General features: G+C 39.9%; 2 protein-coding genes across 5 annotated transcripts in view; one reads left to right on the forward strand and one right to left on the reverse strand.

Moving 5' to 3' along the window:
• The window catches only part of dnah7 (dynein, axonemal, heavy chain 7), a 309,070-nt gene extending 283,395 nt beyond the window's left edge, over nucleotides 1-25,675 (forward strand). The window contains exons 63-64 of one of the 2 annotated variants that reach the window (XM_072261643.1): nucleotides 12,487-12,590; nucleotides 12,878-13,333. In XM_072261643.1, the coding sequence (XP_072117744.1) occupies nucleotides 12,487-12,590; nucleotides 12,878-13,084 (311 nt within the window). In that variant the 3' untranslated portion in view covers nucleotides 13,085-13,333. Of the gene's footprint in view, nucleotides 1-12,486; nucleotides 12,591-12,877; nucleotides 13,334-25,628 lie in introns of those variants that run through there. The other variant, XM_072261644.1, reaches the window with a different exon arrangement.
• The window catches only part of slc39a10 (solute carrier family 39 member 10), a 76,136-nt gene continuing 63,640 nt past the window's right edge, over nucleotides 13,303-25,798 (reverse strand). For all 3 annotated transcript variants that reach the window (XM_072261645.1, XM_072261646.1, XM_072261647.1), the window contains 2 exons: nucleotides 18,886-19,076; nucleotides 13,303-14,400 (listed from right to left, as the gene is read on the reverse strand). In XM_072261645.1, coding sequence (XP_072117746.1) covers nucleotides 14,254-14,400; nucleotides 18,886-19,076 — 338 coding nt within the window. In that variant the 3' untranslated portion in view covers nucleotides 13,303-14,253. The remainder of the gene's footprint in view (nucleotides 14,401-18,885; nucleotides 19,077-25,798) is intronic.

A 25,798-nucleotide genomic window follows, 5' to 3' on the forward strand; every position in this document is an offset into this window, starting at 1 on the left:
TAAAAGCTGAAATAAATCATCCTCTCTACTATTATTCTGACATTTCACATTCTTAAAACAGTGATCCTAACTGACCTAAGCAGGGAATGTTTTCTAGGATTAAATGTCAGGAATTGTGAAAAACTGAGTTTAAATGTGTTTGGCTAAGCTGACTTCAGCTGTGTGTGTGTGTGTGTGTGTGTGTATATCGATAAATAAATCTGGGAGGGCAAATTTGCTCAGAAGTACAGAATAAAAACCACTACAATTTGATCTGAGACCCATCTAGTTCTTACCCAAACTGAATATTTGTTTCACATTTAACCTTTCAAACCCAATTGAGAATGTTATGTTATATAGATATATACTTTGTTTTTTGTAACCTGGGGAAGAATACACATGCAGGACAACAAATATTTCTTTGGGTCTTTAATCCTTTTTTCTGTTTTAGATGTTTTAATGCAGAAAGAGGGTAACAAAATAAAAACGATGAAATGAATTACAAAAAACAGTTCCCGCTGTTACAATCTGAGCTTAATTTCAGACTACACCCTTGTTACTTATGCAGTATGAAAATAACTAAAAAACAAAATATACAAAACCAATATGGTAGTTGCCATTCTTAAAAAAAAATACAAACAACATTTGAATCCCACCAGCCCTGTACCTTATACATAATATCAAAAATATAAATAAATACGTCTCATCTCAACTAAGAGATATACTCACTTTGGCACACACGTGATTAACTTGCAAACACATATAGGCTAGACCCTGAAATGTGTTCTCCTTGCTCACGCCAGTAGGTCGATAAGGAAATTCGCACAACCACACTGTTCCAGCGCTGATCAAATTACTTGCAAAAATCTTTCCTCACCAAACCTAGGAAAAGCACTGGAATGTTATTCTCTCTAGAATATGGCAATTCTTCTTCCTACTCCACGAGTGCACAATGACATCCCTCTTAAAGGCACAGGCAGCTATTTTAGCATGACCAAAGTGAATACTTAAGTGCACCTTAACAATAAAAAAATGATATTCAGTGATCATCTGGTTGCACCTTATTGATCCCAAAGCAAATTACAGTGTCACAGTAGCATTCCAAGAACACAGATATATTAATATTAGAATAGATGTAAGAAAGAATAAAAAAGTTACCTTAAAAATAAGATGTACAAGATTTACAAGTCTAAGCTTACAAGATTTCCAAGTTCATGCTGATATGACGATATTGCAAGAATTACTGCAATATTATACAGGAATGGATGCACATTCACACTGTCCAGGTAAGAAATGATGGTAGTATTGTATAGGGCATGGAAAACAGAGCTTAAGCAGAGCTGTGATATGCAAAGGTTAAAAACAGTCTAACAGAAGAGGGTCGTCACTTCCCTGGCTATGAGTTGACTCTATTTATAGAGTCTAATGGCCAAGGGCAAGAACGACCTCATATAGCACTCTTTGGAGCAGCACAGTTGTCTTAGTCTATTATTGAAAGTGCTCCTCTATTCAGCCAAGGTGGCATGCAAAGGGTGAGAAACATTGTCCAAGATTTTCCATAGGGTCCTTTGTTCTACCACTGCCTCCAGTGTGTCCAGTTTGACTCCTATAACAAAACCAGTCTTTCTGATCAGTTTAATGAGCCTGTTGGCATCCCTCGTGTTGATGCCATTGCCCCAGCACACCAGCTCAGAAAAAATTGTACTGGCGACAACAGACTAGTAGAGCATGTGAAGGAGAAGCCTGCATACTCTGTTACGTACCCCGTAACTGGGTTGCCAAACCAGCAGAAATGGACCACTTAGTTGGAGTCTGGATTACTGGAACTAAGAAAGTTTTATTAAAGAAATAAGCAATACAGTACTCTAATAGTAAGGATATAAATACAACAGGTTAGCAATGAATAAACACACATGTACACAGAACTAGGATAATAGGATCAATCAAGCTCTATCGCAGTCTAGGGGTAAAATGATCAATCACAAGTGACAGAGTTCAATTTAGTTCAGTTCGCAGTAATCGCCGTCGTGCCGTTGGGGAGAGGGAGAGAGAATGAATATGCAAATCGAATTCCACCCAGACCTTCGATATTCCTCGCAGTTAGCTTTCGGGCGAGCCCTTTATAACATCTTCTGAGGTCACCGACTGTGACCCCTCCGTTCCAGATACGATCGTTCTTCTGCGGTGAACCCAGCACCCAGGCAAGGGCGGATACACACACCAGGTTCCCGCCCGACTGTATCTTTCCACGCTGTGCATCTATGGCTGGTCCCGCGACCAGACCTCCAAAACTTTCACCCACTTGTGGGGGCATACCGCTTCCAGGGTCTCGTTACCTCGTGGTGTCGTGTTGCATGGTGTCTGTTGCCTTAGCGAACCTGTCCCTTTTTATTCCCCTGTTGGGGTATCGCCTGTCCATCAGACTTCAAACAGCTCAGGTTCAAAGCAACCAGTCTTGACAATACTCAGACTGGTGTCTCTTTCCGCTAATCTCTCTCGTCTCTTCATTAACATTTCCAAATGCTGCTCCATTGTCTTACTTATCTCTCTCCTGAAGACAGGTGGCAGATCAACTGATGATCCCACTGGTGATAGCACAGGACAGTTAACATCTTAGTCTATGTATACTTTTGTAACCCTCTTTTGTCACATCCCTCCCCTTTAAGGATTTTTACTGGGGTAAAAATTATAAGCATGAATACATTATTAGATACACACAAATATACATCTTCATCAGCTATTTGGCTAATACAGAGAATTTTAAGTTGTCAACACCTTGGCAGACAGTCACAATCACATTTTCTGTTCCTTTTATATGTGTTATTTTAATAATCCTCTAAAACCAGGCTCCAACTTAGCAAACTTCATAGTGGCCGAAAACACTAATGAATTGTGATCAGTGTAACTTCTCAGTGGTTTCCGCCCCGGACACAGATAACAAGGGTCGTCCCATACCAGTTTAGCATTCTTTGGCAAGGGCTTAGTAAGAGGGTGGGTACTATCTGCAAAGTTGTTTTTTTTCTCTGCAAAACTTCCGATAGTACCCCACCATCTCCAAGAACCTTCTCAGGGCTCTCTTGTCTGTCGGGGTGGCGACTTCAGTGATAGCCCGCGCCTTAGCTTGCATCAGAGCCAGCTGCCCCTGTCTTACCACAAATCCCATATAAGTGACCTTCGCGCAGCCGAACTCACTTTTTGCGAGGTTCACTGTCAGGCTGGCTTCAGACAGCTGTTTAAATAGTGCCACAATGTGTTTTTCCCACATGTCACTCCAGACTACTACATCGCCAATGTAGTGTTCTTTAGCCCGTTTGTCACTGAATTAATCATTCTATAGGGGTGTTGATCACTAGGGTGACCTGATGTGACAACAGCCCCATGTCCCAGCTCTTTGCATCACCTCAGGACGTCTGGACCTATGTGTCCGTGCCGTTTAATTAGCTCCCTTAGTGGGTCGCGTTGTTCGGGGATTAAGGGAGAGAACTCATCAGCAAAGTTGGTCAACATGATAGACATCTCCCATCTGGTTGGCACCATACTTATCTTTTCAAAATGGGTCCTCCCCTTATCCGATGGCACCCTAGCCTCATTAATTTTCATGATATCCTCAGCTAGATCTGTTTTCTGATCGTGGTGAGCTTTTAACATGTTAATAGCCTCTAACTGTGTTAACTCACGTCTGCAATAGTCAATAACATCCTTCCTCCTGTGCAGCCAGTAAAACTCTTTCATGATTCCGCCGACTGTTTCTCTCCCCCCGAAATGTCCACTGAGGGGTACCTTGTGGGCCAGGTTAAGAATCTCATCCCCATAAATTTTTGGCACCATCCCCCATTCCTCATCTGCGGTACTTGGTCTCCCTTTCTTCCTTAGCACTCCCTCCTCCACACAATAGCCTACTGGCTCCCTTTTTAATGCTGCTTCAGAGAGAGCTGTCTCCGCCGAGACCATCAGCTCCTCGTCTCGCTCCTGCGCCTGTACAAATTCCTTCCTGGCTAATGCTAAGTCTGCCTCAGCTCCCTCACTTCCTCCTGTTTCACTACACTCCTTCTTTTCACTTTCTACCTCCCCCTGGTACAAGGCTGGTAGAAACGTCTCAGCTAAATTTACTTCGGCAGTCTTTCTGGACACACGCCGAGTCGCTGCGCAAACGGGATGAACCTGTGAGTCCATGGGCAGGGCCTCAATGCTGGCAGGCTGGCCTGTCAGTTTTACTGCTGAGAACACATTTCTGCCGGCGAGGTCATTACCGAGTAAGACTTCCACACCTTTCATCGGTAGTTCAGGCCTCACCCCAATCGTGACCAGTCCAGAGACCAAGTCGCTTTTTAGGTGTATCTGGTGCAAGGGTACTGCCTCAGTCCCTTTCCCAATGCCTTTTACGACCCTGACTTTCCCAGTCCCGGTCTCTGAAGTAAAGTCTAACACACCCTTTAATATCAATGACTGACACGCTCCCGTGTCTCTCCAGATCCATACTGGAACTGGGTTTAACCCCTCCTTCACCAACACCACTCCGGCCGAGATAAACCTCTCGCGCCCTTCCTGAACTTTGGCAGACCTCGTCTCTCCTAGCGGTTGGCTTACCAGCTCAATACAGCCAGTCGGAATCGCCGTTTTTCCTTTTCCCGTCTCCTTCTTTGGGGCAAAGCACCTGGACGCAAAGTGTCCGGCTTTCCCACAATTATAACATACGACCCCAGGAGACTTCCTACCAAACTGCTCCCGGTCTACCTTATCCTTCTCACTAGTCCCCAGCTTACTTTCTGACTTTTCTGGCGGACTCTCCCCGCCGTCCTGACTACCTTTCTGGTAGCCTTTACTCGGGGCAAACTTCGTTTTATGTGTCAACGCGTACTCATCCGCTAACTTAGCAGTTGCGGCTAAAGTGTCTGCCTCTTTCTCATCTAGGTAGGGTCTCATACCGTCAGGGACACAACCTTTAAACTGCTCAATCAGGATCAGCTGTAGCAGTCTGTCATATTCCCCATTTACCCCCTTCGAGGTGCACCAACGCTCACAATATGTCTGCATCTCACGGGCAAACTCTAAGTATGTGCGGTCCCACTGCTTCCTCGCATTCCGGAACCTCTGCCGGTATGCCTCCGGGACCAACTCATAAACCCTGAGGATGGCCTCTTTCACCACCTCATACCTCTGGGCATCTTCCGCGGACAAAGCCGAGTAAGCTTGTTGGGCTTTTCCTTTAAGTACACTCTGAAGCAAAACAGCCCACTTATCCCTCGGCCAGTCCTGACTTGCAGCAACTTTTTCGAAGTGGAGAAAGTATCGATCCACATCGGTATTGTCAAATGGGGGAACCAGCCTAACCTCCTGGGTCGCCCTGAACCCTCCACCTTGGTTCGGCATGGGCCCCTGCTCTGCCCTCATCTTTAACCTCTCCAGCTTGAATTCCCTTTCCCTCTGTTTCTCTTTTCACTCCAACTGCCTCTCTCTCTCTTGCCGTTCTAACTGTCTCTCTCTCTCCTCTCGTTCTAACTGTTTCTCTTTGTGTTCTAGCTGCCGTACCCGGAACTCGTGCTCGAGTCTCAATTTTTCAACCTGCACCTGTACTGCATCTTCACCAGGTTTTTCCAATAGACATCATCTCCAGTGCCCCTTGGGGAAACACACCTTTAGACACATAATGCTCTATGATAGCTCTGTGTATCTCCTCTCTCCTCATAGTCGACTTCCCCTTAACAAGATTCAACTGTTTGGCCACAGCTGCCAATTCCGCGTACCTAGCATCCTCTAATGCCTCCAAGGTCGGCGCCTTTAGAAATTCCACAATATCCATTTCTGCTGATTGCCTTTTCTTTCTTTTGGGAATTTTAACCAAATCAATTTACCCCGTCCCAAATTTAGTGTTCAAAATCGCGGACGAGAACCCCACTTATGTTACATACCCCGTAACTGGGTTGCCAAGCCAGCAGAAATGGACCACTTAGTTGGAATCTGGATTACTGGAACTAAGAAAGTTTTATTAAAGAAATAAGCAATACAGTACTCCAATAGTAAGGATATAAATGCAACAGGTTAGCGATGATAAAACACACATGTACACAGAACTAGGATAATAGGATCAATCAAGCTTTATCGCAGTCTAGGGGTAAAATGATCAATCACAAGTGACAGAGTTCAGTTTAGTTCAGTTCGCAGTAATCGCCGTCGTGCCATTGGGGAGAGAGAGAGAGAATGAATATGCAAATTGAATTCCACACAGACCTTCGATATTCCTCGCAGTTAGCTTTTGGGCGAGCCCTTTGTAACGTCTTCTGAGGTCACTGACTGTGACCCCTCCGTTCCAGATACGATCATTCTTCTGCGGTGAACCCGGCACCCAGGCAAGGGCAGACACACACACCAGGTCCCGCCCGACCGTATCTTTCCACCCTGTGCATCTATGGCTGGTCCCGCGACCAGACCTCCAAAACTCCCACCCACTTGTGGGGGCACACCGCTTCCAGGGTCTCGTTACCTCGTGGTGTCGTGTTGCCTGGTGTCTGTTGCCTTAGCGAACCTGTCCCTTTTTATCCCCCTGTTGGGGTATCACCTGTCCATCAGACTTCAAACAGTACAGGTTCAAAGCAACCAGTCTTGACAATACTCAGACCGGTGTCTCTTTCCGCTAATCTCTCTCGTCTCTTCATTAACATTTCCAAATGCTGCTCCATTGTCTTACTTATCTCTCTCCTGAAGACAGGTGGCAGATCAACTGATGATCCCACTGGTGATAGCACAGGACCGTTAACATCTTAGTCTATGTGTACTTTTGTAACCCTCTTTTGTCACAACTCCAAAGGATCTCAGTCTCCTCAGGAAGTAGAGGCGACTCTGGCTCTTCTTATACATACACCCCGTGTTGGTGTTCCACTCAACTCTGTCATCCAGGTGCAATCCCAAGTACAGTGTACTTGTAGGTCCTCACCACATTCACGTCCTCACCATCAATAGTAACAGGGAGTAGTACAGGCTTGGTCTTCCTAAAGTCCAGCACCATCTCCTTTATCTTACTAATGTTGAGCTGCAGATGATTCAGCTCAACACCGCTTATAAATATTAAATAGTTCAGTTAAATAAGTAGTCCAAAAAAAAGAAATAAAAAGGTAGTGAGGTAGTGTTCATGGATTCAATGTCCATTCAGAAATCGGATGTCAGAGGGGAAGAAGCTGTTCCTGAACTGTTGAGTGTGTGCCTTCGCGCTTCTGTACCTCCTTCCTGATGGTAGCAATGAGAACAAGGCATGACCTGGGTGATGGGGGTCCTTCATGATGGACGTCACCTTTACCAAAATTATAATTAAAATCTTTAAAATGAAGTGTAATAAATAAACAATCTGCTTTCCCTACATCTTGACTACCTCTTTGAAATAAATGTTGTGAAGCAAATTAGGCCCTTCTGGTCACCCTATTAGCATTCTGCTGATAGAGTCAAGAGAGGGTCTAGTGAAGGAGTGGGAGGTCAGATACACTGACTTGAATATACTACGTGCCTGGTAGTTCAAAATGAGCTGAAACACAGACTCTGTGTGGCTAGCAGTTCTCATTTGAACTGACAGCTAAACTTGATCTGGGCTACAGGATCTTCTGAAGGTATCAGCAATGTTCTGATGAAGGGTTCCGGCCAGAAACGTCGACTGATCTTTTCCACAGATGCTGCCCGACCTGCTGAGTTCCTCCAGTGTGTTGTGAGTGTTGCTTTGACCCCAGCATCTGCAGATTATTTTGTGTTTACGATCAGCAATATTGACCTCTCACAATCAATGTTATAACATTTGGTCTTCTCAATCCTCAATCAGAATCAGATTTATCACTGGCAAATGTTGGGAAATTTATTATTTTGTGGCAGGCCATAAAAAATACTATAAAATTTGAAAATCTATTTGAATAATTCCTGAACTTGGATATATGATATATATAACTAACGGAATGGGATAGTGTAAGCAGAGAGCTGGAAAAATGCAATGGGCCAAACTGTCTTTGTAGTAAATCCTGATTAGTTTGAGTTATGTCACCTTGTGAAGGAATGGAATTCTGTAGTATCAATGAGTCCTTAATTCCATGTACCAAATATGTTCCTGTGAATCATAGTGTTTTCAGCTTTCCATATTTCAAGAAAAGTATATAATTAAGTGTTAAATATTTGGAATTATAAGTTTCCATGTAATTGTTAATCTTTAATCAGGTCATTTGTACATAGGAACAAAGAAAAAGTATTAGGCTATTTGGCCCTTGTGATTTAATGACTTCCTAGCCATGGCAGCCTCCCTCTACATGTCCGCTTATGGAGACAACTTGATCTTCATGCTGCTTGAGCTAGCCTCGAACCACACTCCTGCACAGAAAGCAGTAAACCACTTTACTGCAGTTGGCTGCATTTAGCATAAGCTTGTGGTCACATGAATGGCAGGAAGGAGAGGAAGAAGAAAAGCCACAGAAGAGATAACGATAGGAACCCCTTATCACTGAACTCTCAGAAAGAGTATCAAGGAAAATTCTTAACTGCATCACCAAATCTCAAATAACAAAATATCTACAACCAACATTACGACTTGGATATAAATGGCATGCAGCATTTACACCACAAGGAATGACGACTTGACTAATTTACTGTAATCACTTTTTAAAGTGTATATTGTTTAGATTAATATTTTGTAAAGAACTTGAGAAACTAGGCATTTTTTAAAGGGAATGTAAAGTTGATCCGCATGGCATAAACCCTTTTTATTGCCAGGCTGGATACATTCATTGATCAGGACTCTCATTAAACTGTAAAACATTCACAAATATCAAATTTCAAAGTACACGTATGTCACCATATACAATCCAGAGATTCATTTTCTTGTGGGCATTTACAGTAAATACAAGAAACACATTAGAAACGATGAAAGACTACCCCCAGTGGGACAGATGAACAATCAATGTGCAAAAGCCAATAAACTATGCAAATACTAAAAGAAAAAAAAATCATAAATAAATAAACAATAAATATTGTGAATATGAGATGAAGAGTCCTTGAAAGTGAGTCCATAGGTTGTGAGAACAGTTTAGTGATGGGGCGAATGAAGTTGAGTAAAGTAATCACCTCTGGTACTAAAGCCTGGTGGTTTAGGGGTAATGACTGCTCTTTAACTTGGTGGTGCGGGTTCTATAGAGGATACTGATAATGGATGATCAGCCATGATCACAGTGCATAGCGGTGCTGGCTCGAAGGGCCGAATGGCCTACTACTGCACCTATTGTCTATTGTCTAAGCCTCCTGTAACAACTTTTTTATGACAGGGGTGAGAATACAGCATGATCTGGATGGTGGGGGTCCTGGATAATGAATGCTTCTTTCTTGTGTCAATACTATGCGTAGCTGTACCAGTGGTGGGGAGGGCTTTACCCATGATGGACTTGGCTGTATCTACTATTTTTTGTAGGCTTATATGTTCAAGAGTGTGTTTCCATACCAGGCTGTGATGCAACCAGTCAATATACTCTTCACCACACATCTATAGAAGTTTGTTAAAGTTTTAGATGAATCTTCACAATCTTCTAAGAGAGTAGAGGTGCTGACATGCCTTCTTCATAACATCACTTACATGCTGGACCCAGGAAAGATCCTCTCTTTAAAAAAAACACTAAACCAGAGGAATTTGAAGCTGCTGACACTCTCCACCTCTGATCAGCTGATGAGAGCTGGCTCATGGATCTCTGGTTTCTTCCTCTTCAAGTCAATAATCAGCCCCATGCTCTTGCTGACATTGAATGAGAGGTTGTAGTTTGTGGCACCACTCAACCAGATTTTCAATATAGCATTGGAACTGTGCTTGGTCTCACAGTTAGAAGTATAAAGTGAGAAGAGCAGGGGATAAGCACCTGTAGTGATTGAGATTACAGAGGAAATATTGTTGCCAATCAGAACCAGTTGGAGTCTGCAAGTGAGGAAATTGAGGATGCGGTTGCACAAGGAGGTATTGAGGCCAAGTTCTTGAAGTTTATTGATTAGTTTTGATGAGATGATAATATTGAATGCTGAGTTGTAGTCAATAAAGAGCATCCTGATATTCAAAGTTCAAAATAAATTTTATTATCAGAGTACATATATGTAATCACATATAACCCTGAGATTCACTTTTCTGCATACTCAGTGAATCTATAGAACTGTAACAATGAAAGATCAACCAGAAGACCACAAATTGTGCAAATACAAATATAAATAGCAATAAATAATGAGAGCATGAAATACCAAGGTAAGTCCTTAAAGTGAAATTATTGGTTGTAGGGTCATCTCAATGCTTGGGCAAGTGAGTAGTTTTGTTCAAGAGCCTGATGGTTGAGGGGTAGTAACTGTCCTTGAACTGGTGCTGTGAATCCTGAGACACTTGTACCTTTTACCTGATGACAGCAACAAAAAAAGAGCACAGCCTGGGTGCTGAGAATCTCTTGATGGAAGCTCCTTTCCTATGCCAGTGTTTCGTGTAGATGTGCTCAATAATTGGGAGGGCTTTACCTGTGATATACTGGGTCAAATCTACAAACGTACTATTGTAGAATTTTCCATTCAAAGGCATTGGTATTTTCCATATCAGGTCATGATGTGGCCAGTCAATACGCTCTCCATCAGACATCAAAAGAAATTTGTCAAAGTTTTTGATGACATGCCAAATCTCTGCAGTCTCCTCAGGAAGTAGAGGAGACTGCCATTTACAATTGCATTTACATGCTGGGCCCAGAATAGGTCCTTTGTATTATTAACATCCAGGAATTTAAAGTTGCTCACCCTCTCTACTTCTGATCCTCTGATGAGGATTGGCACGTGGACCTTTGGTTTTCCTCTCCTAAAGTCCATATAGTCTCTCCTGTCTTGCTGACATTGAGCGAGAGGTTGTTGCCAATTTTCAGTCTCCATCCTGTATGCTGATTCATCACCACCTTTGAAACGGCCCACAACAGTGGTGTCATCAGCAAACATGAATATGATGTTGGAGCTGTGTTTAGCCATACATAGGTAGAGCAGGGGGCTAAGCACACAGACATGTGGTGCGCCTGTGCTGATGGAGATTGTGGAGATGTTTTTGCCAATCTGAATGGACTGTGGTCTACAAGTGAGGAAATCCAGAATTCAATTGTACAAGGACATATTGAGGCCAAGGTCTTGCAGCTTACTGATTAGTTCTGAGGCATGATGTCATCTTTGTTGTCCATATGTACCAGGATTGTGTGAAGAGCCAATGAGATGGCATCTACTGTGGACCTGTGGCTCTGGTAGGCAAATTGGAGTGGATCCAAGTCGCTTCTCAGGAATAAGTTGATATTTCATTACCAATCTCTCAAAACACTTCATCATTGTGGATATAAATGTTACTGGACAATAGTCTTTGAGACAGGTTACGTTCTTCTTAGGCACTGGTATAATTGAAGCCTGCTTGTAGCAGGTGAGTACCTCAAACAGAGGAAGTAAGATGTTAAAAGATTTTAGTGAACACTCCAGCCATTTCCACAAACAAGAGAAAATCTGCAGATGCTGGAAATCCAAGCAACGTACACAAAATGCTGAAGGAACTCAGCAGGCCAGGCAGCATCTGTGGAAAAGACTAAATAGTTCACTTTTCAGGACAAGACCCTTCATCAGGTCTGCACAATTCTTTACTACTCGACCATGTACCCCATTTAGGGCTGAATGCATTCATAAAGGATGCTCTCACATCAGGTTCCGATATAGATCCGGCTCAGATACTGGGTCATCAAAGGTTGTGGGAGTTTGTGAAGGTGCCTCCATGTTTTGATGGTCTTTGCCAATCAGCCTATGCCAATTTAGTCATCCACAAAATGTTGATAGGTGGCTTTGCTTACATCTGCTGAAACATTCTGGAGGTAACTGAGAGCAGGAATCAATGGGAAGGAAATTATCAATGTTAGCATAGAGGAGGCAAAGTTTATGAACCCAGAAGGAAACTAGATTCACAATAGGAAATGAAGTATGGAACAGCAGCAGGAGATTAGGAACATTTATCTTGATTGGCTGACATACAGCACGGAATAGGCCTTTCAAGCCACACTGCCCAACAATCCCCCGATTTAATTCTAGTCTAATCACAGGACAATTTACAATGGCCAATTAACCTACTAACTGGAACACCTTTGGGCTGTGGGAGGAAAGCCACATGGTCATGGAAAAGCTCCTTGCAGGCAGCACAAATTGAATGCAGGTTACTGGTATTGTAAAGCATTGTGCTCACTACTGTGCTATCGCACTGCCCCCAAGATCAAAGACTACTCAAAGTAGTCAGTAGACATAGAGAAATGAAAGGAAACAAGATGATGGAAGAGGAGTCTTCAGAGGTAAAGATAAGTGGAAGGAAGGAATAAAGATTAAGGGCTTAGATATGGAAAACAGAACGGGAATGAAGTTAATCTAGTTAGGTTGAGCACAAAACCAAAGGGCCTGTTTATTATAGTCTAAAATAAAGTTTTGAACATTTGTTCAGCAAATTAAAATGAACTGTTTTATCCATAGGTGTCTACGTAAGAGGCCTCTTTCTAGATGGAGCACGCTGGGACAGGAATAAGAAAAAACTGGCAGAATCCTATCCCAAAATCCTCTATGACACGATGCCTGTGGTAAGCTTATTGCAGAAAGAGGATTGGAAAGGAATGGTGTAGGGGAGAAATCGGGTTAAAGAGACACAGGATGGGGAAAAAGGAAAGGATTGGGTAATTGGAGATGAGAGTAGAGGGGGGAGTTATGCAGCAGGCCAAGAGGAAGAGCAGGGAAAGAGAGGGGTTGGTGCCTTGGAGGTAGGACTGGTTACCTGTAAGGGCTGACACCTATGCCTACCCTCCTTCACTTCTTGCAACATGTTGACCTATAGCCAGTATTTGTAGTATGTTCCGTTTTCCTTTGACAGATGTGGCTGAAGCCTTGTAAGAAGTCTGAAATTGCACCACACCCAGTTTACATCTGTCCAGTTTACAAGACCAGTGAAAGAAGGGGTACACTGTCCACAACTGGACATTCCACAAACTTTGTGATTGCAATGCGAATCCCCACTGATCAGCCTTCTGAACACTGGATTGGCCGTGGAGTTGCTCTGCTCTGTCAACTTAGTTCTTAATAATGTTCTTACCTGCATTGTAATTATCCACTGAAAATGTGTACGGATGTTACAAATGTCATTTTGTATTTGGCACCTGCGGAGTTAGGGTAATTTTAAAAATATAACAATTGGTTTTATTTTTCACTGTAGATCTTTCTAATTATTTTTGGTATGTTTTTGTTTGAATTCTCCTTTATAATTGTATGTGCAACAATACAATAAAACAGTGGTGTGCATTGTCAGGAGTTTATTAAGTAAAACTTCAAATAACCAGTTTTGTTTGTCCATATTAGTATAATACAAGCTTGGAACATCAAAACTTTTGTTGACTGATAAGCAAAATGCTTTTTGATTTCACTTGTAACAAACACAAAGTCTATGGTACCTTAACACTGAACTTTTCCACAAACTTCAAATTAATTGGTCAGGTTCCATAATCTTTGGCTTTTATGATGAATTATCAATATTCACAAGAATCACAGGTTCCACAACTTACATTTATCGTATTTTGGCCAGCTGCACTTGATCACATATGATCGATTATACATTGATTTATACAGTGACAAAAGGAAATGTCACACAGTGACAGGCTAAAGTGGGCGTACAAAAATTAACTTCAAACTAATACAAATAGCAAGCAATCGAGCTGATTACTTAGGACAAGTAAACATGGTTCTGAGGTATTACAATGGAAGGAGGAATGTTAAAATTGAATCCATTTGACACCATCGGCAATTAGGCAATAATGTACATCGTTTTCAAACCTAAACCAGAATTTGTATTATGTGCAACACTGATAATGAGTTCTCATGAAACAGCACCATGAATCTAGATGGCATTACAGTTGGTACTGCCACCTATAAACAAACACCCAATACAAGGCATGCGAGAGGAAGTTCTCCAAATAGCTGTTACACATATCACTTTTCCTGATCTAATTGTACTAAATACTTAAGCATTGATTTTATCTTCTCCATAGATATTTAAAATGTTGATTATTTAAATTTTCATACTGAACCATGGAGGCAATCTTGCATCAAACCAACTGACAAACAGCAGCTGTTGTGGAAATTAATCTATTGTGCTAACAAATATCACAATTTGCTCTGAAAAGTACATGTACCACTCAATTGTTACATACAAGGCAAACAGGACCATACAATAGTTCTCATCAAAACTGTTAATTGTTACAAGTGGATTACAATTTGATCCTCAAAAATGGCAATTAGCAGCATGATGGCAAACCCACAGAGCATCCCAGCATTCTGTAGAACAAAGTGTCCAATGTTAGCCTGGCTACGATTATCTGTTGGACGATGTAGCATTTCTGGTAACTGAACAAGGGAGAAGTGAAGAAAAAATTAGGACTTATTTTGAAAGCAAAAATTTCAATTAATACATCCATCCTGCTATTATAAATTTTTCCCAATCCAAATGATACAAATGCCTATTCATCATGGAAGTACATAACTCTGAAGAAATAGTATTCTTGGTTTAGACAATTAGAGAAGACATTTCACCTTTGGTTCTCTTTCCAGTCACCTTGTGTCCATGTCCTTTAGCTCTCATCTTTTCCACCAAAGGGAACAATTTGCCTTTGTACATTCTATCTGAATGCATTTTTGAACTATTATATCCCTCTCAACATACCCAAATTCTTCAGCCTTCCCTCATAAGCTATGAAATATATTTGATAAAAATTTTAACACCAGAACATTCAAATTGTAATGTAGCCAGTGTTTCATTACCTGTTTCTTGCTTTTGTACTGCAGAACTCTAAATGAAGTCCAGGTTCTTGTCACCTTTAATCCATTTCTCAACTTGTCCTACTACTTTCAAACATTTATGTACATAGACACAGAGTGCTCTCATTTACAACACAATGCATATTTTAAAAAAACTGTATACTTCACATTGTCTACCCAATACATCTTATCGAAACATGTCAAGCAGCACTTTCATGTGTTCAATTTAATCTGACACATTCTGCTCATTCCGGACACGTGTATACTCAGTTGTGTAAATGCTGTAACTTCCTCTTTGCATCCAGGTCATGATCATAAAAGTTTATGGCCCTAGCACTGATCCATCAGCAGTACTACTGCCCCTAATACCTAGCACCTTGAAAAACAACTATTTATACAATCACATTCTTGGAGCCAAGTTAATTTCTCACTCATGAAGCCACTGGCTTTATTCTATAGAGTTAAACTTTACTAACATTTTAACTGGATACCTTTTGGAAGTCTATTCTCATCAGTCAAACTACTCTCATTAAAGGGAAAAAAATAACAGTTGTCACTGTTGGCCAAACGGGATATTTGCCTTTCACAAATCTGCGCTAGCTTCCAATAATTGATACTCCAACTATCTTAATTCTGTCTTGGATTCACACAAAATGCTGGCAGAGATCAGAAGGCCAGGCAGCATCCATGGAAAAGAGTAAACAGTCGATTTTTCAGGCTGAGATCCTTCATCAGGACTAGAACAAAAAAATGTGAAGTTAGAGCAAGAAGGTGGGGGAAAGGGAGCAGCTTTCTCCCTCCACCCACCTCCTGCTCTAACTTACCTTTTTTTCCAGTCCTGATGCAGCTCTTGGCCTGAAATGCCGACTATTTACTCTTATCCATGGATGCCGCCTGGCCTGCCGAGTTCCTTCAGCATTTTGTGTGTGTTGCTTGGATTTCCAGCATCTGCAGATTTTCTCATCTCTGTCCTGGATTATTGTTTCTGCAAATAGACTGTGGTAGCCTCCCTTTTTGAACAATGATTCACCATTGGAATTCTTCACTTCTCTGGCATCATCAATACACCTAAGATTAAGCCTGCACTTTTAGAATTACTTCCTGTTCCCTTAACAATGCAGAGTGCAAACCAATGTGAACCTTGTGATTTAGCTACTTTATATACAGCCAATTGAGTACTTCCTTCTTTTAATTTTTAGTATATCTAACATTTTGACTAATTTTCTTTTACTGTCTGTACACCAGGATCTTCACTTGGAAGAGTGGATCCTCGAGTACATCAACATGTTAAATTCTTCACACATTTAATTTCAACCAACATTTTTCCATTAGTATACTGCAATCATAAAATGTGCAATTAAAGAATTTTACACAGATGCCACAAACTTCATTTGCTAAAAAACAATGATAAGTGTACAGCATCTCAATAGAAAGGAGCAAAATCAGCAAAATGCCTGAAAGGCAGACTTAGATGAGATCCTTAAACAAGATGCTCTCCATGTATTACTTTCAATTTGGAAATAAAATGCGAGGAGGTTGACAAGGACAGAACTGATAATGTTCCAATCTAATTAAAGTGCAGTGCAGTTCGTCAATTTTGTTTTGGATGCTTTGTATGTGAAATACTCAGTTTTATTGCAGTGAAAGTTTTACAGGTGCTTGATGAAGGCATGCAGCTGCCCAGGATTCCCAAGGCAGGAAACTGCTTCTGTCAACTCTATGGATGAAACTACATTTTAAATAGCTTAATCTACTTCATTGCAGATGGGGTTTGTACTGACAGTGGATCATACAGAACCTTTTAGGGATTAAGATTAAGAAGATTCTTCATTCCTGGTCCTGGTTTCAAACAATGCAATTTTTCTCCATTAGCTCAAGAGGCCAGAACAGCTGCTCAATATTAATAGAGACAAACTGAAATCTTTCAGCCTCCAAGCGGGAATAAGACAATATACTGTAAGTGGCATAGCATAGGCAGCATTGCATTACACTTCAGTGAAGTTAATAATATATCCTCTCTAAATTCTTACAATTAATATTCCACTGAGAGCTTTGACAGATCAAGGCTAGTTCAGTGTTGGTGCTTATTCTGCATCCTGTATTTATAATTCAGTTTCCCTACAAATATCAGGGAGTCTTCAATACTACTAAAGACATTTTGACAAAAGTACATTCAGTAGGTCTTCATGCCTAATGCAAAACAATGAATTATCGCTGCCTGAAGGCAAATTGCAGCTTGGTTACTTTCTTCACCATTAGTGCTATATCCACAATATCCACAAACAATCCTTTAGAATTAACTGCAGCACACCTGATCTTTGTCAATAATTTTATATCAGTATGGAAGAACTGAAATTGTTCAACAGTTTCTCCAATCTAAATGGGCAAACTTCTGCAAAGGAGGTAGCTGATCAGTACTCGATAAACAATATTTATTGATTCATTGTGTAACAAATTCTATATTGCAACAACTTACTGACTCTAAAGTACAAGAGCCATCTTACTTGACTATTCTCAGTGGCCACAATATGGATCACTACAGAAATAATCACCCCACATATTGCCCCAGAACCCATCTTGATCCCCCTTATCCTCAACTCAGGACTTGCCAGAGGGCCACTACTGGCAAAGCAGGAAGCCAGCAACAACTCCATTCTTTGAGCAAGCTTCCTGTGGAGGTGTGACTAGTGCAAGCAACTGGGACTAGGTTTAGCAACAGATCAGAGGATCAAATTCCTTTGAACCTAGAGTTTGACTTGAATTGAATGACACTTAAAGTAACATACTTTGAATATGGTACAGAGGGGACTGAAATTTCTTGTCCTTGATTGTACTTTACAGTTCTCAAAACTAGAAGTAAGATAGTTAAGCTAACATTTTCCCATTAAACATTTTGCTAACTGAAGAATAAATCAGAAAATGGAATTAAAATGTTTCAAAAACAAAGTTACAAAGTCTAATTGCAATATCTTCTATAATATGAAAGCATGGACTACTATTAATATACAATAACTAGAAGCCAATAAATGTAAAAAAGAATGATTATTGCATAGTGTTCCTCAAATATTCAAACTCGTCTTATTTAATGAGCAGTGAAGTTTAAGACCTCTTCAAATAACTATTGATTTTGTTTTCCCAACTGAAGGATTTTTTGAAGCTTTTGTTTTATATGAAAGGAACTAGATTATAATGGCATCAGTATTGCAAAAGCAAGGGAAATACTGGGCTCGGCCTTTCAACCTCACTTCTTTGTCCCAAACTCTCAGTGCAGGGGGGGGGGGGACCTTAATAATTCAGTATTTAGAAAAAACAACAATATTTAAAAAGTGCACAGCAAAAAAGCTTATGCCTGCATTTTATGACTCGGAGAACTTTCATTTAAGTTCAACTTAAATTTGATGAAATAGATTTTTAAAGATCATTAAAATCCACTTCCCCTAGAGTAATCTTTTTTTTAATTCAGCAAAATCAGCATGCATATAATGAGAGAGGTTGGTGAACAGTAGAGAAAGAATGGAAATCTCAATTGAATGAAAGCATTTGGAAAATTTTAATTGCACTCTTAATTTTCCAATGGGTTTTAAAATTAGCAACTGAAATAACTGCTAAGCTACTTGTTAAGTTCAACATGAAAAGGAAAAAACAGGAACTAAAGAAAACAAGTCGAGCATTTTAAACAATTAAAAAAAACAGAAGTAATCCAACAAAGAAGTGACAAGATTCAGTGCAAGAACCAAAACTGTTCATTCTTCATTACCCACAACTTGGACCTGGAGCAAATTGGAATGTGAATTCTTAATGTTTACAACTAATTTATACTGACAGAACAATTTACATAAACTGCTAATAAAACACAATTTATTGATAAGTTTAGGTATTGCAATCACAGTTTCTAGTGAGATTTTTATCAAATAAATATAACATTATTCATTTTAAAGAATGTTTTATGTATGCTGATTTAGTAAAAGGTTTGGCAATAATTTATACTAACTGTTAAAATTAGGTTCAATTTAATTACTTAAGTGCATACCTTATGGCACAATGATGCAGAGTATATTGTCCAATAGTACTTACCATATCTACCAATGCCACATATAGAAACATGCCTGCCGTGATGGCAAAGATCCACTGGGTTAAATTATGGGTATACTGTCCCACAGCTATACCTATTACTACACCAACATACGCAAGTAGAGCTGACATGAGGTTGTAAACGATAGCTTGTTTCACAGACATCCCCGCATTAATTAAAACAGCAAAATCACCTGGAGAAAAAAAAATACAAAAATTACAAAACTGTAAGATCCTACTTTTTTAAATTGATTTTTTTCTATTTCATTTGGATCAGATGTTTAAATTTTAAAAATCTAAGTGTTTTCTTAAGGGGAAATCCTGCCTGTCAAATCTGTTGGAATGCTTTGAGGAAATAACAGCAGGATAGCCAAGGAGCGTAAGTGGATGTTGTTCATTTGGATTTTCCAAGGGCATCTGACAAGGTGCCGCACATGAGCTGCTTAACAAGACAAGAACCCATAGTATTACAGAAAAGATAGGTAGAAGATTGGCTGACTGGCAGGAAAAAAAGAGTGGGAAAAAAGATAGCCTTTTCTGGTCGGTATTGGGACCACTTCCTTTCATGCTTTGTGGCCAAGTATGTGGACGATATGAGGATAGGTGGAGTGGCAGATTAGGAGAATGGGCAAAGAAGTGGCAGATGGATTACAGTGCCAGGAAGTGTACTAACATGCACTTTAATAGAAGGAACAGAAGTATAGACAATTTTCTAAATAGGCAGAAAAGTCAAAAATCTTAAGTGCAAAGGGACTTAAGGATTAAGGATTTAGGATTCTCTAAAAGCTAACTTGCAGGTTGGGTCAGTGAGGAAGGCAAATGCAGTGCTAGCATTCGTTCAGAAAGGACTAGAATATAAAAGCAAGGATGTAATGCTGAGACATTGTAAAGCACTTGGGAGTATTGTGAGCAGTTTTGGGGTTCTTATCCAAAATGTGCTGACATTGGAGAGGATTCAGAGGAAGTTCACGAGAATGGTTCCAAAATGAAAGGGATATCGTATGAGGACTGTTTCATGGCTTTGAGCCAGTCACTGAAATTTAAAAGAATGGGGGTGGGGTGTGGTGATGAAGGCTCACTGAAACTTTTTGAATGTTAAAAAGCCCAGATAGAGTGATTGTGGAGAGGCTGTTTCCCTCCCATCCAGAGAGGGAGTCTAGAACTAGAGGGCATAGTCTTAGAATAGAAGGACGTCCATTTAGAATGAAGATGAGAAAGAATTTCTTTAGCCTGATGGTGGCGAATTTGTGGAGTTCATTGCCACAGGCAGCTTTGGAGGCCAGGTGATCGGGGGTCTTTGAGGGGGAGATCGATAGATTCTTGATTAGTCAAGGCATGAAAGCTTATGGGGAGAAGACAGGAGAATTGGGTTGAGAGGGAAAATGGATCAGCAATGATAGGCCAAATGGCCTAATTCTTCTCCTATCTCATGGTCTTATCTAACATGGCTGTAGATCACAGTATGCTGTTGCCTTTATCACATAACAACAGGTGGGTTTAGGGTAACTTCAATTGTATTAAGCAAATCCAGCATTTATTTTGTCTCAAACTGTCATTGTGGTTGGATTATAATACAACTCTAATGTATTAATTTCAGCAACACAAACTAAACACCAAATTAACATTCAGAAATTCTACAGAGTCAAATATCAGATACATTTAGCAACAGCTCTGAAGCCCAGGAAAGAGCACAGGTGCTAATTATTTATATGGCTACCAAAATATTTTTGGATCAATATATTGCTTATCTCACAGCCAACAAGGCATTTTAGTATGATAAAATTATTAATAATTTGCTTCTCAGAAGACCTGTCAGAGCAAACCAAATCTCTCTATTACTCTTTCACTGTAGCATCTGTACTTATCCTCATGCCTAATTTTTCAGATTCCCAATACTACTGACATTTTAACAGCAAAATCTCTGCTTTTAAAGAAATAATGTGATTCTATCCACACAAAGTTTATTTTGATGTGTCAAGAAATGGAGGCTTCATATTATATCTTGGAGTGAAAGAATTTCATACTTCTGTTCCAGTTGTCCTTTAGAGTGACAGAAGAAAGAAGCTAGCTTTAAAGAAAGAAACCTCTTGCACTCGATTTTTTATTAATGATAGACATTTCAGTTTTCTCCAAAGATGATAGAAATATTATAGCTGCTTTAATTTTACTACTTCACCAACCAAGAGAAAACTTAGGTAATGACATAAACTTTAAAAAATCAAGAAGCAGACAATTGCAGTATAATATCACATTTGTAGTGTGGAAGTTTTTTTTACATGCACTGCCAATTGGAAACAAAAATGAACTCAGCACCTGAACTACAGATTCCCTTGTGTTATTTCCAACAACATAGCTGGAAAAAGGAAAAAAAAGAATCCAAGAAAAGATAAAACTATTTTTGAGGGCAGCAATAGATTATTGGTTTTACTAATAATTGTTTTGAGCAGATACAATAAAAATTAATTTGTTCCAACTAAGTTGCTACTAACACAGCAACTGAAATAGTATTGAAATATTCTGCGTTTTTATAATTGTATACTTGCTAACCATAAATAAAAAATAAAAGCTGACAGGGCATGTAAAATGCTGACAACTCTGAGAAAAGGCCTGAGTCTAGGCCAAATATAAAAACAAGGGTTACACAAATGTTAGGCTCAATCTGTGGTCATACCAAACAATTCCATTACTGAAACTGCAGGAAATTAAAGTGCATAAAACTGTATTTTGCTGAGACAAACACCAAACTACAGAAAGGGAATATACAAGCACTTAAATCAAAGAATTTAGTTTCTAGGGAAGTGCTGACAGCAGAATTATCCTTTAACTTTTTTAGTGTTGTTAGCATCTTGAAAACTACTCTAAGCAACATCAGCTTCCCTTAGTTGACAGCGTTACCAGCAACCAGCTATTTGCGGCTTAAATCTGTTGTGTATTTAATCTACCAGTAATATTTTAGCAATATTATAAATATATTGTTTGATTAAACATTCTTTATTGTTTAAATGATTTGTGATGGTTGTATGTATGAAGTGCATGATTGGCATACGTTGTTGTGCCACTGTGTCATTTGCGCGCACCTCGCTTAAAGTAAAAACAAATTTAGACTCGCATTCCTGGCTCTCGTTTTGAAGTTACAAACCATAACAAAATCTTACACAGTCTTGGAGTTCTATGAAGAACAAGAGAAAATGCTAAATGGACAGTGGTGTCTTCACTCATTAACACTTTAAGTAAAGCTGTTAGTTTGTAAAGATTCAGTGAAAATCCCAATGGCATTAACTGTGGGAGGGCACAGTATTCTTCCTGGTCCGGTTTCAAATCCCAAAAGAAGGTTCAGGGTCGAGATTTATGAAGGATGGAAACCTAGCTCTTCAATGGCTGCTGATCAGGTACAGAAATGGAATGTGTAACATTTTCAAGATAAATGGAGTTCATGATACCTGCAAATCAAGCACTCAGCATCAATTCAGTATGATTTAAATTGGAAAGAAGCTGGGGGGGGGGGTGGGGGGTGGTGGATGAATGATACGGTTTTCCAAAAGGAACTTAGTGAGGGCTGACAGGTTACCAACAGGTTGAAACAATATATGTGACATGTACAATATACACATGTACCCAATATAGAAGAGCTAGACAATGAGAACCAAAGGTGGGTAGATCAATACAATTTTCTTCAAAGTTAGATAAGTTGAACATACTAGTGTGGTAAATGGTGAGATACATCAATAAACAAGCATGTGAAGCTCAGTTAAACAAAATAGGAAGCCACTGGTTTGGAAAGGTTGTAGGAGATTTGGCTCTGTGCCATTTCAAATTTTGAATGTGGACTTGCTGAATGCCAGGTGCAAACATTCAGAAAGCTATTCAGACCAGGTGCAAGCAGTGAAGAACATACAGCAATGTGCCAATCCCTTGCTCGTAGTGATGCTGGGATCATGGAAATATAATACCATAGAAAACTACTAAATACTTAAAAACTGCAGATGCAAGATGGGAATTCAATGCATATGATTAGCTCATGTTCAGAACATTTGTGAAGAAATTTTGCTCTGGAAATAGAATCCATAAAATAACAAACTACCTACGAACCATAATAAAACTGGCTTGGCTCTTAAATGAAGAATAAAATTAACTCATGTCTGATCAAGTGTGTGACCGTAAGATCAAAAGGTATAGGAGCATAATTAGGACATTCGGACCATTGAAGCTGTCCCACCATTTGATCATGGCTGGTTTATTTTTCTCCCTCAACCCCATTCTCCAGCCTTCTTCCTGTAACCGTTGATGCTATTACTAATAAAACTCCATCAACCTCTGCTTTAAATATACCCAATGACTTGGCTTCCACAGCCTTCTGTGGCAATGAATTTCATAGATTCACCACACTCTGGCTAAAGATATTCCTCTATATCTCTGTCTAAAAGAATGTCCTTCTATTCTGAGGTCCAAGACTCCCATTATTGGAAACATCCTCTCCATATCCACTCTATTTAAGTTTCAATGAGACTTGCCCCACCCTCCCCCAATTCTTCTAAACTCCATCAAGTATAAGCACAGAGCCATCAAACACTCCTCACATGTTAACCTTTTCATTCCAGGGATCACTCTTGTAAACCTTCTCTGGCCACTACAAATGCCAGCACATTCTTTTTTAGATATAAGGCACAAAACTGCTCAGATTGCTTCAAATGTGGTCTAACTAATGCCTTATAAAGATCCAGCATTATATCTTTGTTTTTACACTCTAGTCCTTTCAAAATGTGTGTTAATGTTGCATATGCCTTCCATACTACTGACTCAACCTGCAAGTTTATCTTTATGGAATCCTGTGCTACGACTCTTAAGTCCCTGTGCACCTTCGAATTCTGAATTTGTGCCAATGTTTATAAAATAGTCTATATCTTTATTCCTTCTACCAAAGTATGACCATACACTTCCCATTGTCATATCTGTGTCCATTCTCCTAATCTGTCCAAGTCCTTTGGTAGACTCAATGCTTCCTCAACACTACTTGATCCTGCACCTATCTTTGTATCATCTAACAAACATGGCCACAAAGCCATCAATTCTGTGATCCATATACAGGTATCCCCCGCTTTACGAAAGTTCGCTTTACGCCACTTTGCTTTTACGAAAGACCTATATTAGTACCTGTTTTTGCTAACCGAAAGAAATACGAAGAGGATTTTCGCTTTTACGAAAAAAGGCGCCTGCTTTAAACTTATGTTTACCCCAAGAAAGACTACCATGGCCGTGAAGCCTTGCGCAGGCAGGTGTGTGTGCATGTGTGTAGGTGCCAATTTTTTTTTTCTACAAATCAGTTTTGGCTAAATCTTCCCAATTCTGATAAGTGAAACTACACTGTACATACATTATTTCTACTTTATATAGGCCGTGTATTTATCATATCATTCCTGCTTTTACTATATGTTAATGTTATTTTAGGCTTTATGTGCTATTTGGTATTTTTTTGGGTCTGGGAACGCTCAAAATTTTTTCCCGTATAAATTAATGGTAATTGCTTCTTCGCATTACATCATTTCGGCTTACGAAAGGTTCATAGGAATGCTCTACCTTCGGATAGCGGGGGAAACCTGTAACATGAAAAGTAGTAGATCCAACACTAATCCTTGCAGAACATCACAAGGCCCCCTATATTCCAATTCTTTGTTTACTGACAGTCAGCGAATCTTCAGTCCATGGCAGAATCTTTCCTGTAAAAGCCATGCGGTCTTATCATGGTTATTATGTATGGTAGGGATGACTCAGAGAGTCACAGTAGCGTAACGGTTAGCATGATGCTTTATAGTGCCAGCAATCACTGATCTGGGTTCAGTTCCTACCACTCTCTGTAAGGTGTTTGTACCTTCCTGTGGATACTCCAGTTTTGCCCCATATTTTAAAGAGGTACAGGTTAGGACTAATGAATTGTGTGGTTGCCACATTGGCACTAGAAGCGTGACAACACTTGTGAGCTAGCAAATCCTTGGGCTGCAAACAACAGGAATTCTGCAGATGCTGGAAATTCAAGCAACACACATAAAAGTTGCTGGTCCTTGGACTGTGTTGGTCACTGACACACAAATAATGCACTTCAATGTATGTTTTGACGTACTTGTGACAAATAAAGGTAATAATTCCTTTTGATTTCTTTCAAACATAAGGAACATCTTTAAACACCTGAACTACCAGGAAGGCAACATCTCTTCTACATTAAGATGACAATTCAATTCAAAATATTATTAAGAAATCTATCCTTACATGTTTCTGCACATTTGTAGATGAAAAGACTCCAAACAAGGCTACTAACCTGCAACTGGCTCACCAAAAGCCACAAAGGCAGTTTTCACCTATGATGAGCCAAATGGAAGGTGGGTGATGTGCAACTGGGTTTAGAAAAGACAGCAAGCTAGTTTGAATACTTTTGGGGGTAGATTCTTAAAGTAGCACATGCTTAAAAATGGCAAAATTTCCTAAATTCAGTTCCTATCTTACAGATTTGAGAAACTCATATCTCATAACAAACTCCCTACAGTACTGCAACTTGTACAGGTACATCACAAAAAACCAATTTACTTATTTCATTCATGCCTACTTGTTGTTAGTACAACTAGAGATTATATCCACTATCTCAACACTGACCCCTTTGATTTAATCAAAATGCTTTCCAACTCTTCCACAGCTTCTTATTCAAGGCAAAAAACTCCCACATTACAAGATTTTTTTTTACTATGCTCTATCCTCAGACACTATGTGAATAATGTGACGGTGCGATACAGAGCTTACGGTGCCGGTAATCAGCAGGAACTCAAGAAATGCAGCTACGACCTGCACAGTCATCATGGCAGCGAAACAACAAGACAGGGAGAAGATCCAGACACAACTTTCCGCCAACAAGACACGCAGCTTATGGCAA

This window comes from Mobula birostris, chromosome 6, assembly GCF_030028105.1.
Source record: "Mobula birostris isolate sMobBir1 chromosome 6, sMobBir1.hap1, whole genome shotgun sequence".
In the NCBI taxonomy this organism is placed as follows: domain Eukaryota; kingdom Metazoa; phylum Chordata; class Chondrichthyes; order Myliobatiformes; family Myliobatidae; genus Mobula; species Mobula birostris.